General features: G+C 40.7%; 1 protein-coding gene across 1 annotated transcript; it reads right to left on the reverse strand.

The window, feature by feature from the left end:
- Positions 1–1,685: 1,685 nt before the first annotated feature.
- On the reverse strand, positions 1,686–21,514 carry ODAD4 (outer dynein arm docking complex subunit 4). Its single transcript, XM_020811682.3, has 12 exons — positions 21,348–21,514; positions 20,045–20,176; positions 19,445–19,598; positions 17,659–17,720; positions 14,328–14,490; positions 11,641–11,865; positions 9,666–9,873; positions 8,490–8,576; positions 7,907–8,103; positions 6,681–6,781; positions 3,867–3,945; positions 1,686–2,308 (listed from the first exon to the last, which is right to left on the reverse strand). The coding sequence occupies exons 1-12, from the start codon at positions 21,459–21,461 to the stop codon at positions 1,941–1,943; spliced, it is 1,890 nt and encodes a 629-aa protein (XP_020667341.3). The 5' UTR covers positions 21,462–21,514; the 3' UTR covers positions 1,686–1,940.
- Between the last annotated feature and the right edge of the window lie 931 nt (positions 21,515–22,445).

Below are 22,445 nucleotides of genomic sequence, written 5' to 3' on the forward strand. Positions count from 1 at the left end.
TTGGTCACACCTTTGACCACTTTTTAAAAATTAGATACAATATATAAGCTAGTTTTGACCCTGTGTTGGTCTTCATCAGGTTGGGCACCAAAGAGCTTGGGGTGGTACAGAAAAAAAAATTCCCAGCCACTAGATAAGACTTTTGAATTGACTGCAATTGACTTATCTAGTGTGTGAATTAATTTTTATCCTGACGTCTCTGATAATGGGATTTGCAACATTTCTGAGAATCTCTGTTCCTAGGAAGGAACCATATGTTTTGATATAGGGCCATGGAGAGATGCTGAATGGCTGGCAACCATTTGTCTAGCAGGATTGGGAAGGTCATTCCAATCCACACCACAAAAGGTAAAATCTGAAATCTGTACCTCTAACCTCAATTTGCAGTACCCATTTTGAAACTTCCTTTAAGCAGAAAAGCCCAGGCTGCAAATCTGGCTATCTTTTTGAACATCTGTGTTTCTTTTGTACAACCTCCAGGTCTGTGGTGCCTAGCTTGATGAAGACACTGGCAGGGTAGTAGCTAGCTTGTGTTTGAAATTTTTTAGTTGTCTAATAAAGACACAGCCATCCTTGCCTAACTAAAATCAGATACTTAAAAAACAAAGAGGAATCAGTGTGGCTGGGAAACCCTACATTTTACAGAAGTTCAAAAAAAAATTAGATGGGCCATTCTCAACCTTTTTCTGGACACAATAAACACAATATCAAAATCCAATAAACAAAATATAGTCTCAATCAGGACTGTATAAGTTAATTTGTGAAGAATTATTTCCAGTCTGTGCCCCACTTCAAATGTTCCAGGAGCCCCCGGGGGGGCCATATGGCCCCTGTTGAGAATCGCAGCATTAGATGATGGATTTCTAGAACAGTGAATGGTACATTTGTAATTTCAGCTTGGTTTCTTCTAATCTAATTCCATATATATTCTGCTTACTTTATCAATTGGCCAATCAAGCATACGTTTTCCGCAAATATACAAATGCTATGTGCCAAATCTATGCCGATCTATAATATCCTTTCTGAATGCAGTGGCTAGAATGGTACACAATATGACGAGTGTAGTTGCACCATAAATAAATGATATTTGCAGTATTACTTTATTATTCCTTTCATAATGATCCCCAGCATAGATTTTGCCTTTTCCACAGAGGCTGCAAACTGGTTAATATTTTAAGTGAGCTTTCCCTTGGAGCTCCATAGTTATCACCATACAGTATATGTAAAGTTAAGTGTACATGTGTGTTTTTCCCCTAGTATGCATCACTCTACATTTGCTTGCATTCAACTGCATTTATTAGATTGGTCCTCATTCCCCCGGATTAGAGTGATCTTTCTGGAGTTCTACACTGAGTCTTTATTTTAACCATCCTAACTAATTTAGGATGGAAACTTGGATACCTCTGGGCACTGACCCTTCACTCCAGATCATTTGTGAACAGATCAGGCATGAAAGACATAATTTTGTGGATGCATCTGTGTGGTGGCAGATCTTGAGCAATGTAACTGGTAACTGGTGTGGGATATAAATTCAAATAATAAATAACAGGGCTTCCCTTCACCTCAGAAAATATTTGTTTGACTACATTATTAAATAGAGGTTATAGCATGAACTAATTTGTGAACTCATTCTACCAAATTTAGCTGGTCCATGAAAAGTAAATGCTACCATGTATAACTGCAGGTGCCATTTGAAATATCTTTTATTTTATCTGAATTACCAAGTTATAGAATTTGAATGTCTTGTGTGAAATTACAGTTTTTTCACATTGTTGGAACTCACTTAAAATAAAAGCAACATGTTTCTTTTTAAGTGACGTACAAAATGATCAGGAATTACTTTGGAAGAGAATATTGTAGACTGAAAAATGGATGATAATGAGATAAGACAATGCCAAGGTTACAAACCCAGAGTCCCCAAGATCAGATTTTCACAAGCTTCATCCTGGAATATCCTTGCTTGACTTTTCAATGTCATCATCATCCTCTGTTGTAGTTTCTCCCCCAGTTCCTCCTTGCCTCTCTTCTTCCTCATCAGTTTCTCCTTGTTTCTGTCCTCCCTCCACCTCTTGCATCTCACCATCCTCAGAAGTAAGTATTTCTCCTCCCTCTGAGCTTGATACCTGTTTCTCGCCTTCAGATTCGGTTTTCTCAGACTCCTCACTTTCTTGTACTTTCACTGTGACATCCTCTTCTGTTTTTGTATCATCTGTATCCTTTTTGTTCTCTTCCTTTTCTTCTTCTTTTTCCTCCTCCTCCTTCTGTTCCTCCTCCTCCTCCTCCTCCTCTTCTTTCTCATCATCTAATTCTAGAAAATAAACAAACTCTTATAGTGGATCCTCTGTATGATTATTCAGTCTACTCCTGCCTTCTGAATTATTCAGCCCACTCCCACCACTGTTCCTTGTTCCCATTTTACAGATATTATAAGCTTGTGAGAAAGGGCAGCTTGCCCAAGGCCACACCATAGTGACTCTGAGCATGTCTATGGGAAAGCTCAAGGCATGAGTTTTGCACAGCATTCACTGCTTTCAGGGGACCTGTGGTTTTCTTTTGTACTGCCTCTTTCAGTATCAAGTGACTGAAAGTGTAAATACAGGGATGGGGTCTCCTGCCTTATGGACTGAGGAGTAAGAGGAAGAGGCTGACTGCATACATACTTGGGGGTTTTTATTCTAAGGGGGAGATAATGTAGGACACATTTCATCCAGCAAAATCAGAGTACCATCACTTGCAAAGAAATTTCAGGCTAATATTAAATAACTACTAAAACTTGCCCTTAGTCAACAGCCAAAGGAGGAAGTTTTTTCTTTGAGTGGCTTAATGATGAGTGAGTGGAGGAAACTAGAGAAATGCTACCACCTACAGGTCATCTCAATACAGCACTTCAAGACACAATTTATTGTTATGGCCTTCAAGAATGTTTCTTTTTTTAGTCCATTTCTAACAAATTGCAATCTTTTGTTTACTAACTTTTTACAAAGAATCCAGACAACATCACTGACAAATCATTGTATGCCACTGTTTACTGTGTTGTTCTCATATGTGTTTTTTTTAAAGACTTGATATGTGTTTAAACTTAATATTCCATTATAGTGGCTTTCTGTCCGTTACGGACAATTAGAGTTTTGAGGGATATCTGAATTTTTAATCTAAACCCTAAATGATGTTAGGTTTCTTGGTTTTATTGTTTCTTGATTATCTAGTAGCATTTCTGATGCAACCCCTCACTTAGTAAGAGTCTGTTTGGGGGAGAGGAATAATTTAATTCTGTATCTCCTTGTACTTTTATTCCTGTTTCTGTTCTATAGCAGGGATAGGGAATATGTATGTGCATTTCCAGATGTTGTTGGACTGCAGCTTCCACCTGCTTTCCTTGTTGGCTGTGTTGGTAAGGGCTGGTAAAAGTTGCTCTCCAACAATACCGGGGGCCAGGACAGCACACATTCCTCAGCCCTGTTTTATAGCAAACAGTGGTATGTCTCAAAGAATGGAATATTTGTTCCATTTGCTGGTGCCATTAAAACCATTGGCCATCACCAGCTTCTTGCATCTGTAGTGTATGACAGGCTCTCATGTTCCACTCTCCTTATTGTTGGCCTTTATTCTTAAGAGACCATGAGCAACGTTCAGTTGGCTTGGGAAGAATTAGATGGAGTCTGTGTTTTTGACAATTTCAAGTTCTCTGTTTGGGAATTATACCCTTTTTCATCCAGCCTGTTGCAAATGGCAGGTGTAACACTTGAACAGAGGGCACTCCACAGCATACAAGCTGACAGCAAACCTGTTTCATTACATCAAGAACACACATGGTTGGTCATGGGGTGCGTGGAATTTTTTCTGTACAGCTGCAAATGTGAACCAACCTCTCAGTTCTCGCAACCTCTCAAGTCTCTGTTCTTCTTTCAACTCCTTGATGAATCCTTTGTTGGCTTCATCTAGGGCCTACAAAAATAAGATGATAATTACACAGGAAGCTTCAGACAGAGCCTGAGAAAAACTCTTTCCAATACAACATGCTTTAATTTTTACTGCGCAAGCTGCACATGGTCAAATTGCCTGTCTTATGAGACCTCTGCTATGGCAGAGAGGGAGGTAAAATATGGTTGCATATGGTAGATATGCATCTCTCCCCTACAAGCAAATCCAGTTGCCTAGAACCTGGAAGAGTTATTTCTGTAAACTGCAATTGGCAATGCTGCCTGGGGAATTCTGGAAGCTGTAATTCAAAGAAGTAACCTTTTCAAGCTTTGTAGCTGCTGGAGGTCTATCAGTGGACAGAAATCTTACAAAAGATGGTGGTGGCAAGCAGGCTAAGTGACTGACAAGCTGGCATATGGAAACTGTTACATTATTAGGTGAGGTGAGTTGCAAACATCATATCAGGGAGATCTAGAGGGACTGTAAGGACATAGAGAATAAATGAATCATTAAAACATGTTGGGAGAATGGAGAAAATTTCTAGCTAAGGGAGCAAAAGAACAGGGTTGAAGAGATGAAGCCAAGGAAGCAGTTAAGGCAAAAGAAGGCTGAGTTTTTATTCTAATTGAGGTAGGAAATGAATTGGTTCATCGTCATTTAGTCGTTTAGTCATGTCTGACTCTTCATGACCCGTCACACTTTCCTAACATCAAGGTGTTTTCCAAGGAGTCTTCTCTTCTCATGAGATGGCCAAAGTACTGGAGCCTCAGCTTCAGGATCTGTCCTTGCCATAAGCACTCAGGGTTGATTTCCTTTAGAATGGATAGGTTTGTTCTCCTTGCAGTTCAGGGGACTCTCAAGAGCCTCCTCTGGCACCACAATTCAAAGGCATAAATTCTTTGGTGGTCTGCTTTCTTTCTTGGTCCAGCTCTCACTTCCATACATCACGACAGGAAAAACCATAGCTTTGACTATTCGGACTTTTGTTGGCAAGGTGATGTCTCTGCTTTGTAAGATGCTGTCAAGGTTTGTCATCGCTTTCCTCCCAAGAAGCAGGCGTCTTTTAATTTCGTGGCTACTGTCTCCAACTGCAGTGATCACAGAGCCCAAGAAAATAAAATCTGTCACTGCCTCCATATCTTCCCCTTATATTTCCCAGGAGGTGATGGGACCCGTGGCCATGATCTTAGTTTTTTTGATCTTGAGTTTCAGGCCATTTTTTGCACTCTCCTCTTTCACCCTCATTACAAGGTTCTTTAGTTCCTCCTCACTTTCCGCCATCAGAGTGGTATCATCTGCATATTGGAGGCTGTTGATCTTTCTTCCGGCAATCTTAATTCCATTTTGGGATTCCTCCAGTCCAGCCTTCCACATGATGTATTCTGCATATAAGTTAAATAAGCTGGGGGACAATATACAGCCTTGTCGTACTCCTTTCCCAATTTTGAACCAATCAGTTGTTCTATATCCAGTTCTAACTCTTGCTTCCTGTCCCACATATAGGTTTCTCAGGAGATAGATAAGGTGGTCAGGCACTCCCATTTCTTTAAGAACTTGCCATAGTTTGCTGTGGTCCACACAGTCAAAGGCATTTGCATAGTCAATGAAGCAGAAGCAGATATTTTTCTGGAACTTTCTGGCTTTCTCCATAATCCAGCGCATGTTAGCAATTTGGTTTCTAGTTCCTCTGCCTCTTCGGAATCCAGCTTGTACTTCTGGGAATTCTCGATCCACATACTGCTGAAGCCTACTTTATAGGATTTTGAGCATAACCTTGCTAGCGTGTGAAATGAGTGCAATTGTACGGTAGTTGGAGCATTCTTTGGCACTGCCTTTCTTTGGGACTGGGATGTAGACTGATCTTTTCCAATCCTCTGGCCACTGTTGGGTTTTCCAAACTTGCTGGCATATTGAATGTAGCACCTTAACAGCATCATCTTTTAAGATTTTAAATAGTTCAACTGGAATGCTAGGACTGGTCAAATATAGAGAACTGACACACATTTTCATATCCACCCTCAGTGGCGCACCTGATGGGGACACGGGAGAGGGCCTTCTCTGTTGCTGCTCACAGACTTTGGAATTCCCTCCCATAAAAAGCCAGGCTGGCCCTCTTGTGCTGTCTTTCCACAAGCAGATGAAGACGAGACAGGCTTTTCCTTAGTGACTGGCATTGTGATTTTTTTCCCAAATTGGGTTGTTGCATGCAATTGCTTTTAAATGCTTTTAAATGTTTAATTCCTTATTAATATTTGTATACTTAGTGTTTTTAGCTTTTAAATATTGTCATTTTAATGATATAAGCCATCTTGCGTCCTTTTAAGGAGAAAGGCGGGGTAAAAATATTTTAAATACGTAAAAGTAAATAAATAAGAAATATTCATGATCAGATGTTGTGCTCTAAGCATAAGGGTATTTATGCTTTAACACCTCTCCCAACTCAGTTTCTACACACATGCATCCACCTATCCCACTCTTTGTAACATTTTGGCTATCACATGCTGTGTGATTCTATCTTAGTCTGTGTATTCTGAGACTGTAGCCAACAGAGACATTGTTACACTCCTGTATCTCCTTTTCAGCAAGCCTGGTAAGATCACAACCTGTACTTACAGAACCCATGTTTTACATTTTTACCAAAAAGAAATAACAAAATATTAGTCCCTGTACCTTCCACCTCCCAACTCCATCCCTCTCTAGTTTTGCCATTGTTTTTTTCCATGTCACCTTCCTGTTTTCAATCACAGCCACTCACTTACAATTATAATTGCCTGCTGAGCTGCATCATTATGGATGCGTTTCGCCTTCTCCAGAGCCTTCTCAAAGTACGTGACTGCTGATTGGAAATCCTCCAGTTTCACTATGTATATTGATAAAGCAAAAAAAAAAATCAACTTTAACCTAAGCAAGGAACTTCAGATAAATCTCTATAGATTCATCTAATGAATTTTCCAGTGATTTTTGGAACACTCTATGACTATGATTGCAAAAATACCTGGATATTCTGTCATTTTCATTTATTATACACTTTAATAAATACTCATGAATTGGCAGAATTTTGCTTATTCTTATTCAACATGTCACTTCTTTAGATGATACCACACTACAGTGGAAAGCCCACAGATAGGATAAGAGCAGAACAAACCATTAAAATCCTGTTCCATAGGCACTGGCATACAAAGGTATATGCTGTCTTCAGCATGGAGGTTACATGTAGTCCTCCTGTTTACAAGCCATTGGTAGTTTTATCCTACCAGGGTATATGCATAATGTCTATGCCTTAGGCACCAAACAAAGATTAAGTGAGGACTGTGTTTTTGCAGCGATCCCCAACCATTTTGGGACTGTGGACCACTTGGGGGGGTGCGGGCTCCGTGTGCGGGGGAGCAGGGACACCCCCACGTTCATGGGTGGGCATTTCATGCTCACGGAGGGCCGTGTCACACATGTGCGTGAACGCGACACGCCCACCCGTGAACACGACACGCCCCTCCACGAATGCAACACGCCCACTGTCTGTCCGTGGCGGGGGCAGAGGTCCATCTCCACAGCCCAATTCCAGGAAGCCCACGGACCAGCGCCTATTAATGCTATTCTCTCCACAGCCTCCGCAAGTACATGTTGTGGTTCTGATTTCAAGACACTGAATTAGGCATCCCTTAGTTTCAGAAAACATATGTAATTATCTACTTTGTTTTGATAGTGAGTAGCTTGGCTTTTCTAAATATACAAAGTAAACATGCACATTAGGCTTGTCAGCTTCTTTGTCTACAGAAAGTCCTGAACTAGATCATTCAGCACAGGCAACTTTCCACATCACAGCAAACAACCTAACAAGAAAAAATAAGTGCTACACTTACTGAATTTCTCCATCATCAGCCATTAACTATTATGTTCAGAAAGAAATAGTAGCCCTAACAGCACTGTAGACTATATACAATTCTGCTGGTGGAGAATGGTGAAAGGTTGTAATAACACTGTTTACCTTCTGCTTGTGCCACCAACACCCCGCCATTCAGCTGCCACTCAATGTCTCCTTCCTCTTCTGCACACTGCAAGGACCTCTCGCCATAGTCCCGGGCTTCAGCAGCTCTGTTAAGTTCTAGGTAGCATCTACCAATTTCATGAAATAGCCAAGTCCTCTCCAAATTGCTCTTCACAAGTGGAATCTTTTCTTCCCAGCTTTGCAAAAGAAAACAAAAATATGCCATGAATTTCAGTCTTTAAAAGTAGCTTTCTAGACAAGACCAAGACCATCTTGGCCTTCATTCAAGCCCCCCATTAAACCAATAACTGTAGCACTAGAGCAATCAGCTCTTATCAGAATCTACTTTTGTTGATCCATTGATATGTAGTTGTTAATTTGAGTTGCTGGATCTCTCCTGAGGCTCACAGACTGTGAAATTCAGGGGGTGTGGCCTGGAAGCCAAGGCATGGTTCCTCACCACTTTGCCCACCTCAAAAGACGCCAAAATCTTAAAACTTTGACCTACAGCCTCTTTTACTTACTACCATCCAATATTAGTTTCGCTACAGAAGACAATAATTCGCCTTTAGCATCCACATACGTTTCAATGGCTTCTTGGAAGCTGCCCATCCGAGCGTATGCTCGGCCAATATTGTCAAGAGCTCTGGATATGGCATCGGTCAAGTTGCTGCAATAGAGGCAAAAACAAGATACATTAAAATTGAATTACAACCTCAAATTACCCTGAAAAGTCACTGATCTATCCTCCTTCTCTAACCCATACACTGCCTCTACTGTGTTAATTAGTCGGTACTACATCATTAATATATATGGTACTTTAGAACACCTTCCATGAGAGGAAGCTGAGAAGAGGAAGCTGAACACCTTCCATATGTGTTGCCTCCGACGCATTTTTGGTATCACCTGGCAGGACAAAGTTCCAAATAGAGTAGTTCTAGAACGAGCTGGAATTTTTAGCATATATACATTACTGAAACAGCAACGTCTATGTTGGCTTGGGCATGTTGTGAGAATGGCTGATGGTCACATTCCAAAGGATCTCCTGTATGGAGAATTAGTATAGGGAAATCACCCCAGAGGGAGACCACAGCTGTGATACAAGGACATCTGCAAGCAGGATCTGAAGGCCTTAGGAATGGACCTCAACAGATGGGAAACCCTGACATCTGAGCGTTCAGCTTGGAGGCATCATGGCCTCTCCCATTTTGAGGAGACCCTTGTCCAGCAGGCCGAAGCAAAGAGGAAGTCACAAAAGTAGCAAAATCAGGAAGTTGGACAAGGGACAGATTGGATTTGTCTTCAGTGTGGGATTGTCACTCTCAAATTGACCTTCTCAGCCACACTAGATGGTGTTCCAAGTCCTCCATACAGAGCACGTTACCATAGTCTTTTGAGACTGAAGGATGCCTAACACACTTTAGAACAGTGGTCCCCAACCTTTTTGGGGCCGCGTAACAGTTGGGGGGAACATGTGCAGTGGGCATGTCAGGCTCTCACGGTGGGCCTGCTGAGCCTGCAGGGAGCGTGTCTGCTCTGGTGCATGATGGATCATTCAACCTTTGGCCTCCATTGAAGCGTGTCCAGAGACTGTCCATTGAGATGTGAAACAGAACATGTGTGAGTGGAATAGAAAATACCATGGTATCCCTCAAGGAATTTTGGAAAGAGTTGGAGACATGCAGAGTGGAGTGAGTGTGGCTACTGCTAAAACAGTCAGCTCAGCTTCAGAAGAACAAATTTGTTGCCCTTTTCTTACTTTTCTCTGGCAATGTCCAGATCCACACGATGGCTCTGCAAAGCTGCTTCAATGTTCCCCATCTCTATCTGGGCATTTCCAACACAACTGTAGAGGTTTCCAACCAGCTCACTTCTGTTGGGAATCTCATCATCAGACCAACCTTGGATCTTTTTCAGCACTTGCTCAGCTTTCTGGATGCTTCTTTCAGGACACCCACTGGTCAGTACTTGGCACAAAGGAGAGGAAACAAGAAAACTATATTAAACAATTGGGAAGCCCAAGATTTGGACACTTCTCCTAACCACATACAGTACGTCCCTCCTTGAAAATACGTTTGGTATTTGTTTCCCTCTGCCAAAGATGAGAGCAATTATTTTTGCCTGGCTGCTACTGAAGATAAAATGTCAGATTAGATGAATTTCAGTCTGATACAACTAGGCAGTTCTGACATTCATTTTCTGATCTATCTGCAATTCAAAATAAGGAAATAAGGATGATGTCAGATCCATCTATTCCACTACTATCTGCTCTTATTGACTGGAAATATGTCAGACAAGATTTTTGACACCCAAGTTCTATTTAGCTAGAGAAGACAGGGACTGAAGCTTGCAATCATAAACTATGTTTCCATGAAATGAGAACACTGCTTTTATTTTATTTTATGTATTGCTTAATGTCAGCGGACATACCATTTGTCATGCATTCCTTTCTATTTTTGTCCAAATTTATCAAACTTACATTTTTAGCCTCACAAAAAATTCTCTGAGGTATACTAGGCTAACACACTATTTGTGTTATTTTCATTTTCACTGCAATCTCCAAAGACAATCAACATCCATGGCTGCATTCCTAACTTTATCATTTTATGTCTATGTCACCTTTGCAATGTGATATAGTCTGTGACAGAGTACTTGATTCAAAAGGTGCCTAAAAAGCTCAATAACTGAGTTAGTAATTGACACCTAGAACTCGCCCAGATCTAGCCACTACCTGGTTTGCCACACAGTGAGATTCATGGTTGTAAAAATACGTTGTTTTAGAACATGCACTGTAGAAGGCTAGTCTGGAACAACCACATCCCTCCCAGCCCTATGACTCTGAGCTTCAAAAGTTTAAAATTAAATACCGAATCAAGCTTTTCCTTTAAACTGTACCTGTGATCTGAGTACAGAGAATACATAGAATAACAGCTTTTTAAAATTCTAGATTTTTATAGAGCTACTCATTTGTATGGTTATAATTGTCTGTTGTATTGCTGTGTTGTTTTTGAATTTATTTTCTGTTATTGTGGAGCAAGGTAAATTTTAATCTTGTGTAGACATAAATAATGTACCCCATTATGTACCACTATTGGGACAATAGGATGGACAGACAGATGAACGGACAAAAGGCTAGTTAGGACTCTTTTGTTTCCTGGTCAAACAGCTAATCTGTGGTTTGGTGCTCTACCCCCTCCAGCAGGTACCCACTCAGCAGCAGTGCCTGACCCCACCTCCTCCAGACACTGCTGCTAAGTGGCTGCCTTTTGGACTGGGGGGGGCACAGAATCACAGATCAGCTGTTCAGCTAGGAAATAAACCATCAAACCAGCAGTTCATGCCCATGTCTAAATACAATACTTTTCCAGCAGGTGGGGACCAACTTGAGGGTTGAGATAGTTCAGTTCTATATTCAGTAGTTCCCTGTAGAATAAGAAAGTCACCTGCTGCTAGTAGGTGTTCAGAGATTATCCTCTTTGGCAAGAGAGATCAGAGCAATGCCACAACATCTCACACCGTGCCAGGACTGAACCCAGATTATACATGTTTTTTCAAGTCTTTCCAGTTTACATATTATTGTATAATATGGGAGCTTAGAAGGGCACATATTAAAGACAGAAGTTGCTTTGTCTGTAATGCTGCAATTCTGCCCCAATCGATGGGGCAAATAAATCTTTCACAAATACAGTTCTATTTTTTCTCCCATCAGCATATTTTTCAGCAAAGTCACTTACACATGTCAATATCTTCCATGCTTTTCAAAATATATCTGGCCACTTCAGAAGGCTTCCTCTTCTGATCTCTTGTCCATCTCTTCAGCATGAGTCTACGATCTCTAATTCGGGCATAAATAGGCTTTTGTTGCTGCCAAAATTCTGTGCGTGTGTCCAGATAAGAAAGTCCTTCTTGGATCAGGTCTCCAACAGATATTCCTTGCTTTGTAGTGCTTTTGGCCAAGTCTGCAGGGAGGTCAGAGGAAGAAATAGATATAAAAAGTAGAGCCTGAATTTATGTTGCACATAGTGTTAGTTGGTTCAGAGTATACAACTCTTTATATATACATCTTCCCTTTATTGGAGTAGACAGATTTTTCTCTTTCTTATCTAATATTTTTGAGCTTCCTATTCTTAGAGTTACAATGCTGGTTAGTGAAAGCTAAATATAGTCCTATGTAGGAACAGCTAAGAATTTGCATGCCGATTGTCAGCTAAACCATCTCCTTGACCAGGGAACAATATTACAATAAGGTGTAATATTAAAATTGGCACATGAACAGCAGAAACAATAAAAAATATATGAAACCAAAGGCAGAGAATTGTCAGTTTAAGTCAGCTAAATGACTTGCTGAAAGGTGTGGGCAGTCAAAAAAGTATCTGCCATGTTCTAAAAGGGTAGCAAACTTAGTGCCAAACAAGCCTTGTTGAAAAAGAATTCCAGATATTGAACACAGCAACCAATAACACTCAACACCTCTGAAGGCTGAGTTATGTGGATTAAAAGTTCCAAAAGACAAACATAATGGTTAGGCTGACTCATCTGACAGAAGGCACCTATTTATTTTAATGAAGGGCCAATGTAAGTGAGTTGTCTAGAGCAGAGAAAACCTTGGTTCTCCCTACTTTGTGTCAGTCAACATCTCCACGTCTAACCCAATCTATCAAGCTGGTGTAAGGATAAAAAATGGGGGAAGAACCATCTTCACTTCTTTGTGTTATTCAAACACTTTGGTATGAGAAAAAACTAGTAAGTTAATGGAAAATAAAACATTAGCTTATAAAAGGAAAAATACTGATCTTATTTTCATTGGTTTTGTACAGTGGAGAGTAAAATGTGTTGTTTCCTAACATCTATGAAGAAGAGCTAAAACCTGTCAAGAGGCCCTTTACAAGAGAGGGAAAGGGTTTTTTTAACTTAGGGCTCAATCATACTTGCCAAAAGAACTCCAGTTATACTGTTTTTGCCATTACAGTATTTGGATCATTTCAAAATTTTCTGCTTACATGATGCATGGCTAACATTGATTCATTTGTCCCAGGAATCAGTTTATTTCCTCCTTACCAGGAGGGCAGTTTTAAACTGTATTGATGATTTATCATTTCATTCCTTATCATTTCAGCATGTGTGTATGTTGCTGTTAATTTATTTCCTTTGCAAAGGGGTCAGAGTTTCGGGCACTGTGGCCACTTCATGGCTACTGCACTTACATCCTTTTTATATAGGTAAATCACTAGTAGCAGCCACCACTGCCAAAAAAATAACATGAATACATTAACAGAAGGAAACAGCCTTCCCCTATTCCCTTGGGGTGAAAGGGGGGGGGGAGTTTGAGCAGAGAAGATATCTCCAGCTTTGAACTGTAAATAAAAGTGTGTTACATTAATGTCTCCTCTTTCTTTCTTTTTTTGAACCCTGCTCTTCACAATACTTTGCAATTCTTAAAACCTGCTTCCTCCTGATGATGTCGAAAAGGAAAAAAATGAAAGACAAAAATTGAGAGGGAGAGATATGCAGGGAAATAAAGAAAAGGGGATGAGTGAATAAAGGAGGAAAGGGAAGAGAGGGGGAGAGAAGGCTCATACAATTTTATTGATATATCACTTTTGTAATTTTTTAAAAAGGACAAGGAGTCCCCAATAAGAAACAATGGAGAAAATGAATCAATATAAAATGAAAGAGAGTGTAGCCTGCTATATGGTTCAGACAGAAAGAAATGTAGTGATGCAGTTCAAAACAATGTAAATGTTCCCACTCATATACATATAGCATGTGACTGCTTAAAAATATATTGGTAAAAGAGAGAGATGAAAATAATCAGTATAAATGAGGTTATTTTCCCACGTGTGATTGAACTCTCAAACAAGTCAGCTACCTTTAGACAACAGATAAGAGATGCAGAAAGCATATGGCTGTTAATTCGATGCTTTTCTAAGACAAACTGAGCACTTTCACAAATATAGGACTGCAATGACAGAGCAGAGCTATAGGCTAGACAGGAAAATTATGTAGAGAATACTATAACTCTGTGGAGGGTGTATTAGCACAGACAATCTGTTCATGTGAGGCACCGGCTAGTCTTCTTGGACTTCACCATCACCCCTCATGAATTCAGTGTGTGCTGTATATATGACATGCTTCTGTAAGTGTACGTTGCAGAAAAAGAAAGAAAGCAGGCCATATTTTGGGGAAGGCTATCTCCCAGTATTGGTTTCACTGAAAAATTCCAAGAACATGTATTGGAAAACTCTTTAGAAAATTTGCATTCCTGCAAACTCCCATTCTTTACAAGAGGCTCCTTCTCCTTCACCAGGGAACAATATTAGAACAAGGTGTAATATTAAAATTGGCACATGCAATTGTCTGAGGTCACTTCTTGCTCTGAGATAACCAAGCCCAGCATTAGTAAAACAGAGAAAACACAAGCCTTCATCCTTGAGCAATTTCTCCAGAAAAGCCTTGTCAACATAGAGCTCTCCAAGAAGCTGCCGTTCTGTTTTCTCATTCTTTACTGGCTCCTGTTGTTTATTTAAGTACTTTGCATCCTTTTTGGGAAATTTGATTTGTTGCTTCTGTTTTGCCTTTTTACTCTGTCATTAAAAAAAAAGCATATAAACACAATTTACAAGAAAAAATTATGTTTAGATTTTTGTAGCATCCCCATCATCATCATCATCATCATCATCATCATCATCATCATCATCATCATCATTTTCCATCAAGTGAATTCTAACTTATGGCGACCCTTTTTCAGGGCTTTCTAGGTAGAGATCACTCAGAAGTGGTTTACCATTCCTTTCTTTGGAGGGCATCCTGGGACTGTGCATCTCCCCTAAGGCCACACGGGCTGGAGGCACAGTGGAGCATCAAACTCCCAATCTCCAGCTACAGATATCTAACTCATTGAGCTATCCAGCCAGCTAGCACTCCTCTAGGAAGAAGGAGGTGGTCCCTGGCAGGTTAAAAGACTGCACATTGGGCTTTGGGCAGGAACATCTGGATAAATGATGACAGAATAAAATCAGCACCATACATTAAGACATGCCATTTGGAATACTGAAACCTCCAGATCGATAAAATGACATATACAGGGTCTTATGCTGTGGAGAAAACCAGTGAAAAGATTCAGTGCAATTTAATAAGAACTTTTAAACCTGCACCACTTCTTTCTCTAAAGTAGCCCTGCACTGAGCTCCCACCCCCAACTTTGATATAACAGTTTGCTTATGGACCCACCAGGTGGCTTTAAACAGACAACCATCTATACAAGGGAAATAATGTACAGTGGTGCCCCGCTTGACGCTTACCCCACATGACATCAAAATCGCTTTACGATGAGTTTTTTGCGATCGCTATTGTGATCGCAAAACGATGGTTCCAATGGGGTTTTTTCGCTTGACGTCGATTAGGAGCCTGCTTCGCGAACCGTTTGTTCGCTAAATGACAATTTTTTTCAGCTCCACAAAATGGCTTCCCTTCGTAAAATGTCTTCCCTCCCTTCGCAAAATGGCTGTTTTCCGGACCCCTGCTTCAGAAGACAGCGATTTTAAACAGCTGATCGGCGGTTCTCTATGGGCAATCTTTGCTGGATGATGAGGTATTTCCCCATTGGAACGCATTGACCGGTTTTCAATGCATTCCAATGGGGTTTTTTTTCGTTTGATGATGATTTCGCTTAACAGCGATTTTCCTGGAACGGACTGTCGTCATCAAGCGAGGCACCACTGTATATGAAGACTTTAGTAACATAGAAAAAATGCTATTAAAATATTAGGAGCACAGGCAAATATTCAGCATTTTCAGATCTCACTAATTTAAATGGAAGAGACTTAAGCATGTGCTTGCCAAAGTTATACACTTCTATGTGGTACAAATATTCTCATCTCTTTCTGCCTCACCACAGTAAATCCTACATGTTATTCTCTTTAAAAATTGTGTGAATAATGGGATAAAATATATTCCAAGACATTTTGAAGATATTCTCTCCTACAGATTAGTGTGGAAAGGTTTACATCCTTCATGCCTACTAAATGCATAAATAAAAGAAACAGATCCAACATGGGGAAAAAGTGATGGTTTGTATGAATTTGAAAATGAGTTTGAAATTCATTCCCGTTCAGAATTTGAGTTTCAGAATTAATTTCAAAAAGACCAACTGTTTTATCAACTTTTTATAAGAGCTACTGTTTCGGCTAGTACAATACTGCTAGTCTTACAGCACATTTACACTACCCTTTTTGGTGCCGGTTGGTGTAGTCTAAACTGGGTGCTTTTGATCAGAGGGTAGATCAAAATTCCATTTGACACAATATTGACAGCAAGCAACCCTCTGTTGTCAATTGAAAACTTCTGTTCACTTCTGTAGAGGAGCAGGGGAAGTGAAATTATTATTCCTGCCCATGCTAGACCATGGCTGAATCACTTAGATTCATTTTTTAAAGTATTTTGTTGTCTTTTAAAAAATGAATCCAAGTGATTCAATGTATCAGCAATTATTTAGCAGACAGGGGAACAATTTCCCCTGCCTCTTCACAGAGAAGCAGGAGACATGCTCGGTTTGCTAATACTGTATCCTGAAACAGCATCCTTATTAAGTCACTTCATGGTACCAAAATTTGAACTGGAAGGACCCTTGGCAGCTTTAACAGTTGCAAGGCTTGATTTTAGTCTGTTTCCAGTGATCTCAAATGCTGGGAATGGACTAAACCAGAGTGTATGAACCTGCGCCCAAAAAGTAGAAGACCCTAACACAAGCTCAAAAAGAGTTAGGGTGCCTTGGGGGCAGATTGGTCCACTGTAATGATACATTGTGTAGTGACTGGAAAGTGAACCAATCTGCCCCACAATGCATCAGATAGGAGGAGAAATGCCTGTCTGCATGAGCCCTCAGCTACAGAACAGACCTACTGAAACTCCTAAATGGCAAGATGAAATTTATGTAACTTCCATAGAACCAATTACCTACTCTAGTTGGAACTAACAATAAGATACTAAAAGTAGACACACTTGTGTTTTTGAAAGGGAGCTTTGGCCCCAACATATTTACTGGGACTAAGATTCATAAGATCGAATCCACACGACGGAGTGAGCTCCTGTCACTTGTCCCAGCTCCCGCCAACCTAGCGGTTCGAAAGCATGCAAATGCAAGTAGATAAATAGGGACCACCACGGTGGGAAGGTAACAGTGTTCCGTGTCTAAGTCACACTGGCCATGTGACCACGGAAGATTGTCTTTGGACAAAACGCTGGCTCTATGGCTTGGAAACGCCACCTAGAGTCGAACACGACTGGACAAAAATTGTCAAGGGGAACCTTTACCTTTACCTTTAGTTGAGAACAATAACTAATAATTGCTTGCTCTCAGCAAAGGTAACTGCTTATAACATTATCCTCTATTTTAATTATATTTTTCATTTCCATTCTTTCCTCCTTGTAGCCATACACACACACGCACATTCTGCAAATTGTTTACAAGTGGGAACAAGTGGGAAAAGATGGAAACAACATGCCTAATCCTCAGTAGAAGTTGCGGTAAGTGGAGTAACTGTCAGAACAGCTCTCCATGATAACGATGTTTTATAAGTGATAGCATTTTATGTTTAAAAGCAGACAGATTGCCTTCAGTTGTCACTGAATCTGTCAAACCCCCCCCACACACACACATCTATTCCTATGCTATTAACCTCTTACCATGGTTTCTATTCCCGCCTAAGAAAGGGGTCAGTCACCCACTTTGCAAAATGCTGGAGAGATCATACCTCTGCCTGGCGACTCAGAAAGCAGAGGTCCCCTCTATTCTCCAGTTTCACAGAAGAAGGGCCTGCAAAGAAGAAGGTATCAGCCAAGAGGTCCTTTTTAAAGAGAAAGGTGGGATAACTATACAGTATTTTAAACAAAAAACAAACACCAAGCCCTACAAAGCACCAGCCATAATCAGTGGCAGGCAGCCCTTTTGGGAGACAGCACACTAATATTTGCAACAAAATTAAGAAGAAAAGAATTGTACACACCGAAAATGGGCAAAATCCTGTTTGCGCAGGTATAACATAAAGTTATGCCTGCATAAATGTGCCAGGATTACATCCTGCAACAGGTAATTGCACAATTCAATTATGCAGTTGGTCACACCATCCCATAGCAACTGTTGTGCAATGCACAGCACAAGTGCTTCATGGATAGCACTTCCACCTTCACACTGTTGTAACTACTGCAGACATAATATTGAGTTACACACACATAGCTATACAAGAGGGAAGACACTCTAGTCCATACTTCATTTTCATTCCCTTTTTTTCAGAATTTTTTCCAGGTTTAATATTTTTCTCAAAGAAATAGCATGGCCCAGACAACCAGAAAATAATCACTCATATGACGTATGACTCATCAGTCATATATTTGCTTTACTTTCGACTCTTCCCTAATAATTTTTCACATTGAATTTGCCTACTTCATTGCTGTAGACTGCTAGTCTTTTTAAACAGAAGGAGTCTGAGCCTCTTCGAATAAGGAGTCTGATTTGACCAAAATTATTATTGAGACAACACTGTTCTTCACTTTGGACAGTTTTGTAAGCAGATAAGAACACGGGTGTCTGCATCCACCACTTTCTGTTTATAGAGTTTCAAATCCAAGCAAAATGAAGCACCTCACCAATTTTGGGATAAGGTACATGTTCTTCCAGCTTGGAACACAGGCCACCTATGCTTCCTAGTAAATCATTCAGAATTTTAATCCAGAGTTAATTTTACTACCTGCTTGAACTAATTAAATTTATGAAAAATATTATTTTGTTTTGTATTTGTTATTTTTGTAAAAACAAAGACTAGAAATTGAAGCACTCTATGATATTTTCCGTCATTCAGCCTTCCTATTGAGGGAAGCTTTCATTGCTGTTGTTAATCACATTAACAATTCTACTTTTTTAACACTTTTTTTCTAACAAAACAGCCTAGGTGTCTTGCATTATGTCCTTGTCTTTACTATTGTTTCTTTTATTTCTGCATTTTCTTTCACTCATATTCAGACCAAGTACAATTAAACTAAAATTAAATGTAGAAGGGTTAGGTGTGCTAGTCTGTGCAAACATTAGGGGTAAAAGGAGCCTCGTGGCGCAGTGGTTAAAACGCTGTACTGCAGCTAAAACTGTGCTCACGACCTGGGGTTCAAATCCCAGGTAGCCGGCTCAAGGTTGACTCAGCCTTCCATCCTTCCGAGATCAGTAAAATTAGTACCCAGCTTGCTGGGGGGGCAATGTGTAGCCTGTATAATTAAAAAAAATTGTAAACCGCCCGGAGAGTGCTTGTAGCGCTATGGGGCGGTATATAAGTCCAATCAATAAATAAATAAATAAATAAATAAATAAATAAATAAATAAATAAATAAATAAATAAATAAATAAATAAATAAAATAAAAGCAAAACAAAAATAAAAAGGCAAAAACCATGGTGGCACCTTAAAGATAACCTTTTATATTTTTTAACGTGAGCTTTCCTGGACAAGTCCACTTCATCAAAATTAGGCTCATGTAAAAATCAAATAACTTACTTCCAACAGAATTTTCTATTGCTTCCTGGGATTTCTGAATGCCGAGCCTGAATTTCTCCAGCTCTGGGCGAAGCTTGTGACCTCGGTGGTAATAGACAAGAGCAAATTCAAAATCCCCCATGGTATACAGAGCCTCTGCTTTCTGATACAATCCCTGTAACAAAGAAGAAAATATCATGCAAGAGCTATGCATCATCACAATGTGTGCATTAGTGAACAAGTTCTAATCCCAGTGATTCCACTCAGGAGTTAACTTGCTCTTGCATCATAAAATTACCCAAACATAACATGCTGATGATAGGTCTGAGCCACAGAGTCCCTTCTTATTTCCATTCTCATTTTTTGAACCACTTCTTATCTTCTTATTGAAGAACCTCTTCAAAGAACTCAGTCTGAAATCAGTTGCCCCTTTCAACCCCTAATCTGCATACCATGTGAAATACATTTCCAACCTAATGACTAGCTGCCCTCCTCCCTTTCTGGAATGAGAAAAGAGAGAAACATCCATAACCCTTCCACCATCAATTCAGATACCCAGTGATAAATTTGGTAAGCTAACTCTTAGAATGAGAACAGGTTTCGCTGTACCTAATTGCTCACCTTGGTAAATTCCTTGTCAGCTGCCAGAGAGGCTTCTGCATCCTTCAATGCATTTTCTGTATCTCCTAGTCTCAGGTAGCATTTTGAACGGGAAACAAGGCAATTTCTGTCCCCTGGCTGAAGCTGCAAGGCCTAACACACACAAAAAAGATGGTGTCCAATCTTTATTACATTGTTGTAGTTGCTAGCTGACTCTCCACTATTTCACAGATGTAAATAGGGACATGCTTTTTATACCTCTGGTCTCATAATCAGGATCACTTTGAAAACAGCACTTCCTCCACAATTGCATGCTTTTGTGTTAATTTCTTTTGCAGTAGGTGACAGGCACTGAAAACGTACTTCTAGATCTTTATTAGATTTTTATTATCACCATTTTCAACAGACATCAGAATACACAGTGTCAAACAGCTAAAATTAATATTGTGTACATTTATATGTGCACACATTTAATTGCACTAGACAAGGCACATTCAGAGATTTAACTTAAGACAGAAGAGACATGGGGCAAAGATCTTTTCCCTCCCTCTTTTATTTTGGCTACCATGTGTGCACTCAGATTGTCTGAGAAATGCAACCCTAAACTGGATTATTGGCACCTGAAAGAGACTACAGAAAGTGCAGCAACCATCTGTAAACTTCATTTTACCATTTCTCTATCTCTCCTCAACCCAGCTGCAGAAAGGTGAGAGTTCAAAGGCATGAATGAGCGGCAGGAGCCAATTAGCAGCTGATAAATTTGTCTCCTGAACCACAGAAGTAATTCTTCTGATCTCTACCTGGAATCTCACATTGCCCATGAAGCCTCGTCCTTTCTCTGCCGTCTTCCTTCCCTCCTCCTCATGATGTACTATTACAGCACTTCCCTGTCCTGTCCTGTCCTGTCCTGTCCCGACTGTATAGGATCAGATGTCTCTCAAACCCAGAATCTTCCTTTTCTCAGATTTGGTGACTCTCTTAAATGCTAGAATGACCCCGAACTCAGTCCTCCTTCCACTCTTAGCTTTCTCCACCTCTCCTGTGCTTTCTCCCCCATTTTCATCCCCACGAGTTCAGCACCGCGTCCCTCCCACTCTTTTCGTCCCTATTTGTTCCTCCTGCTTAGAGCTGCGGAGCTGGAAGGAACCCTACGGATCGTGGCGTCCAACCGCCCCATCAGGCAGGGAATATCGGGACTCGCACTCCCAAGCTGTGGCTCAGCAGCCAGATGCCTAAACCACCGAGCGGTCCAGCAGTTAACAGCCAGAAACGCACTCCCAACCCCGCTCCCCGACCCCGGAAGGTTTGCAAGGCGAATTCTCACGTAGGAATAACAGGCGAGAGCTTTGGTAAGTTCCCCCCGCCGGCTGAGCATCGCGCCTTCAGCCATGAAGCTGGGAAAGGTTCCCCGCAAAACATCCCCTTCGGGGTCCCCCATCTTTAGAACAGGCAAAGCCGAGGAGGACGCGACGCCGCTGCTTAGCAACCGCAACACTTCCGGAAATCCTACGGGGACGCATAAGGTTCAAACGGCAGCGAAATGCTGCTCACTTTCTATTGACTCTACCACCTTCCCATTCTTTGGCTCCCGCTGAGAGCCACTTTCCTTCCGCTAACAATTGCAACTGCTGAGAGTCCCACCGGGAGAGACGCTGCAATGTTCCTCCTCTCCAAGAGCAGCAATGACTTGGGAAAGTTTTTGTATTTGTCGATGTGTGAGAGGAACTCGTTTCAGATGTGTTGATGATCTCTGGAGTGTTGCCAAGATAATGCCCTGATCTACATTCTCAGGCTCGGGAATTAGTAAAATGTTGTGTGTACTCATACAGAAAAAGACATATATATTAATAGCTAATTACTCAATGGAAGAGATTTCTTGAGCAACAAAATGATAAATGGACTTGACGGCTAATGAATGTAAAGTGGTGCATATGGCAACAAAGATATTTTAACCTCACATGTAGGTTGATGAAAATTTAAATTCGTACTGACTGAGAGTAATAATGAAGACCGTTCTGTGCCTGTGGCATTAAAATCTAATAGGAGCCTGCACTCCTAATAGGAGCACACTGACAGGAGGCAGAGCTTCGCTTGCTGCTCACCTCCTGCGTGCCACTCATCTCTCCTGGCGGCCCAGTCCTTCCAAGGCTACAGGCCAGGGGTTGGGGACCCCTGTTTGTAGAGGGATGGTGTCTCAATTGGCACATTTTCAAGGTGCAATAAGAGGACTTGCCCAGTTGGGGGAATCACAGTGTGTTTTTCTTTTAAAATGCAATGGTTAATGTTCAGGGATTGTGCTACTGACAGCTTCCACAGTTAATTTCAGATGCAAACCCAATAACAATCTGAATAATGCAGCTGTTAGAGATTTTCCATGATGCTCCAGACTGAATGAGACCAGCAAGAAGACAGAAAACACTTC

Source organism: Pogona vitticeps, chromosome 6 (assembly GCF_051106095.1).
Source record: "Pogona vitticeps strain Pit_001003342236 chromosome 6, PviZW2.1, whole genome shotgun sequence".
In the NCBI taxonomy this organism is placed as follows: Eukaryota; Metazoa; Chordata; class Lepidosauria; order Squamata; family Agamidae; genus Pogona; species Pogona vitticeps.

Excerpts from the sequence above, each read along its gene's own strand:
- ODAD4 (XM_020811682.3), bottom strand. The coding sequence starts at position 21,461 with ATGGGGGACCCCGAAGGGGATGTTTTGCGGGGAACCTTTCCCAGCTTC. Across the intron at positions 19,599-20,044 it reads CTGACAAGGAATTTACCAAG|GGATTGTATCAGAAAGCAGA; the intron begins GTGAGCAATTAG and ends TCTTTGTTACAG. Across the intron at positions 3,946-6,680 it reads CTCAGCAGGCAATTATAATT|GCCCTAGATGAAGCCAACAA; the intron begins GTAAGTGAGTGG and ends TTATTTTTGTAG.